The sequence below is a fragment of the Cyprinodon variegatus genome, unplaced genomic scaffold (assembly GCF_000732505.1).
Source record: "Cyprinodon variegatus isolate N-32 unplaced genomic scaffold, C_variegatus-1.0 Scaffold11, whole genome shotgun sequence".
Taxonomy (NCBI): Eukaryota; Metazoa; Chordata; class Actinopteri; order Cyprinodontiformes; family Cyprinodontidae; genus Cyprinodon; species Cyprinodon variegatus.
This window is the reverse complement of record NW_015150464.1, coordinates 1,396,770-1,400,771: the sequence shown is the minus strand read 5'-3', so window position 1 is coordinate 1,400,771 and position 4,002 is coordinate 1,396,770. Positions and strand designations below refer to the sequence as shown.

Here is a 4,002-nt window from a genome sequence, read left to right as displayed (position 1 = left end):
TTTTCATTTTCTCAGTGGCCCTAATCCTCTTCTGTAATTTCTAGTTGCTTATTCCAAAGGTTCAATAACCGTGCATCAATGTATGTATTGTTTGATTGTGACCACTAGGTGGTGCTCACATGCTGTGTTGGTTGCAGTCTGTTCTCCATAGAGCTGCAGCCATAAGCAACCTTTTCCATGTTTATTATTCTCAGCATTCAGATTTGAGCACCAAATATAAATATATAAATATATTTATGTTAACCGGACACTGACTGTTAAGTATCCGTATGCTGCTGTGACTAATAAACTAAATCTGTATTTAAGTAATGTTTATATTACTGAGCGTGTCGCTGGAGCTTCATGCTTCATTACTGATTCACAGGTCTCCCTCTCGAAGCTCCTCAGATCTTTTATAGCTCAGTAATGCTTCCTGTAAAGAGCTTTTATTTGACAGTCTTTGATTTTCTCGGTGAACCTGTGATGCTGGACCTAATGGAAGGTTTTTCTTAGCAGCAGCCAAAAAAAATAAATAAATAAAGAAAAAACCTTAATGTATTTTGAATTATTTAGAGATTTTGGATTTCATTTGTTCCTACTGTTTTTCTTGCTTATAATCAAGCAACAGCAACAAATAAATACAGCTGTGGTCAAAGCAGGGGCCGGCCCAAGGCAGAAGCAAACTAAGTAGCTGCTTAGGGCCACAACTTAACTAGGGGCCCTTGGGAGAAAATCTGCGTTTTTATTTTGCAATTACCGTATGAGAATTTGTTTAATGATTCTAATAACAAAAACACACAATCTCATTAAATTTAGCATTTCTTTTGTCTTATGTTTTTGATCGTGAAGAGATAATTAAAGAGATAATTAATAGAATATAATTAAAAGTCTGCATAAGGAAAGTTCATTTGCGTAATTAGAGATTTTGCATATATTTACATATATCTGTCTAGTTTTAAGAACTTATTATTTCAGTTTAAATGTTCCTTACTTAAACGCTTTTTTACAAAGTTCCATTTTCATCATTTGAGTATTTTTTTTATTTTTATTTTCCTATTTAATTATCTGTTTTTAGAAATTAATTTATAATAAGAAAGAAAAACCCCAATGACAATGGGTTGAAGCATGCTAGTTTATTTTTTATGCTTTTGGTATTACTGGATAATTAATAAACATATAGTATAATGAACACAGACCCGCCAGAACAGAGAGTTAATTGTAGATACTTGAATGTTAATTATTATAATAATAGATTTTATCAGGAAAATAAAAAAAAACATCAGTAAAATATCTATAAATAAATAATGCAACAATAATATTGCACAGGGTTAAAACTCATAGGTACAAAAAAATGTTTTAAGCTTTTTTTTTAAAGGATCATCTGATTGTTGATTGTAGCAATCCTTATAATTGGTAGAAACAGAAGGCTGTAAAATCAAATATATCTCAGGGCCCCATGGACGCTGTATTTGCCCATCTTTCTGCATACCTGCATATTATTTAGCTGCTACTTTAGAAAGGATGGAACATTTTTAATGATTATTAAAGAACAAGAATTGTGTGCAAAGGTTGGAATTTACTGCAGCATTTTTCTAGTCCCCAAAGAGTTAAAATGACAAAGCCTCAGATATATAAACCCACCACCCGGCTTATTTTCGGCTGCTTCGCAGGCTGAAAATCAATCCTCCCTTTATGCAGTCATCACCAATCTTCTGGTTTGTTTTCTGGCTGGATATCTGACCAATCTGGCAGATCATGGAGTTCCTTTAAAAGTGTTGGCTTCCTGAAACAGACCTGACTGTTAGCAGAGTCCATGCATTCGATTGCCAGTAGGTTTGAGGTTTTGGTAATAATAGCGGACGTTTAATCCATTCCAAACCATTTGGTTCTTTGGTATCTCCAGGGATGTAAAAAAAAAAATAAATGAAACTGAGGTCTTTCTTTTATTATTTCACAAACATTGTACAATGCATCAAAAACAGCCACATAGCATTCTGCTTCCACCACCGTGCTTCACAGCTGGCTGAGTGCTCTCAGGTTTTAAAGCATCACCTTCACTCCATCTAACGTAGCATATGTGATTGTTGGTAAAATGTAACATTTAATCCCTTTAATCAAATGGCTGAGTTTTCTTTGGCTCGTCTCTCAGCTCTCCAGATTAGTTACTAGCTTTGCGTTTTATTCAGATGCGCTAGGGGAGGGATGCATCTTAAAGCTGCAGGATGGCGACTCTTCAGGTTCTAAAAGTTGTTGATTTTGGAGCAGGAGAATGCTTCAATAAAGAAAATCAAATAAAAGAACAATCCCAAAACACTTTGTAAGCTTTTTAGGGGATGAAACAGGTTCAAATTAAGCGATAAACTTTGTAAAATCCAAGCTCATGCCATTAAACTAATAGTTTTTAATGGACTTTAGCAATTATGGCAAAAACAAAACAAACAAAAAAAAAATACTCTGAAAGATGTATTTTGAAAGCATATTAGTGAGCAAAGCAGTGTCCATTTATTTAATACTAAACAGATTTTTTTCTCCAGATTTTAAAATAAAACACCAGCCGTAGTAACGGAAGTAGCAGGCTGAAAAGAGGTTTGGAGGGAAATTAAACCACATAAACCTGTTTTATTCTTTGATATTCCTGGTTTTATATTTAAAAAAAGCAAATATAAAAACGTGTCTCTATTTCATGCACACACAAAAATACCAATGTGTACAGAAATGAAGCAGTGTTTCGAGAACTGGGAGGATTTACATCAAGATTACAGAGTTTACATCATTATTAATTTATTTCTATATATTTATTTCTATATATTTGAGCCTTAGTGGTTTAGATTGAATAATCACTCAGCTTATTACCGTCCGCTCAGTTTGGGTTTCTAATATTATTCCTGCAGCGAGTTCAGCCTTGAAAAAAAAAAAAAAAAAAAGATTAACTAAACCATTAAAGATATATGAAAACATCTAACTTCCTCTGCTGTTTCAGATGACGGTCCCACCCCCTTCGGTTACCTGGAAGATGGTGAGTGGTAATATTCCACACAGGGAATCGTCTCCAAAGTCTCTAGACTTTATTTGATCCGCCATTGTGTCTCTTTGCAGGGAAAACTGTGCCACGCTCAAAAAGCGACGACCTGGTCGATTCCAGGGGGAGACTAATGCCGGTGCCAACGCGGTCCTCTTCTCTAAAACCCTCAACTACAAGGTCTGTATATAAGGAGGGAAAGTAGATCTTCTAATAAACTTAAACATTCAGACATGAACAGCTTCTGTTCTGTTTATTCACATGAAGTTGAATAAACAGCAACAGAAACTATCCTGAAAAGTGCTGCCTGCAGCTGGCTGAGACACTAAAGGCTGATTTATACTCAGAGACCAGGTCGTCTGCATGTGTGTCGCAGCAAAGACACTCTGCTGCACCTATCCAAAATTATAGGACCTCAGACAGTGCCGCAGACAGGAGGCCTCTGATTGCTCAAAGTATTACCAACCCTTAAGTTGTAGCGCATTTTTTCTTCCCAGAATCAGTTCTGATTTTTATGGGAACAAACAGTCGGTCTCAGTGTTTACCCACCTAGCTTTGTCTGATTGGAAGTTGAAACACATAGCAGCATATTCTCATTATTAGTTCGTATGAAATCGTACGAAAAGTTATGCACAGTATTTCGTATGTTTTTGACGTTTTTCCTCGAAAAAACAGATCAGTGCGCAGGCAGACAAACAAAAAAAAACAGATCAGCGGACGGACGTAAAACTGGAAAAAACAGTGCAATCATTACTTCTTGATGTCTCTCACCAGGTTGCTTGCTGTTTTGTATCTTAGGGTCAGGGTTAGGGTTAATTGTATCTTAAATTCTATGTTATTGAATATCTAGCAAGGATATCTTGTCTCAAGGCAAGACGTAAAAATACAACGAAATACGACGAAAAAAACGTCAAAAACGTACGAAATAACGGTGCATAGCTGGACTATTTCATACAAACTCATAATGAGAATTCACTGCACATAGAGGTAATTCTCTCGCTTGA

The 4,002-nt window shown here is 35.6% G+C and overlaps 1 protein-coding gene across 1 annotated transcript in view; it reads left to right on the top strand.

Moving 5' to 3' along the window:
• Positions 1-4,002, top strand: part of LOC107088489 (sorbin and SH3 domain-containing protein 1-like) — a 73,127-nt gene that overhangs the window by 26,267 nt on the left and 42,858 nt on the right. Inside the window, exons 11-12 of the mRNA XM_015380700.1 lie at positions 2,960-2,995; positions 3,076-3,178. Coding sequence (XP_015236186.1) covers positions 2,960-2,995; positions 3,076-3,178 — 139 coding nt within the window. The remainder of the gene's footprint in view (positions 1-2,959; positions 2,996-3,075; positions 3,179-4,002) is intronic.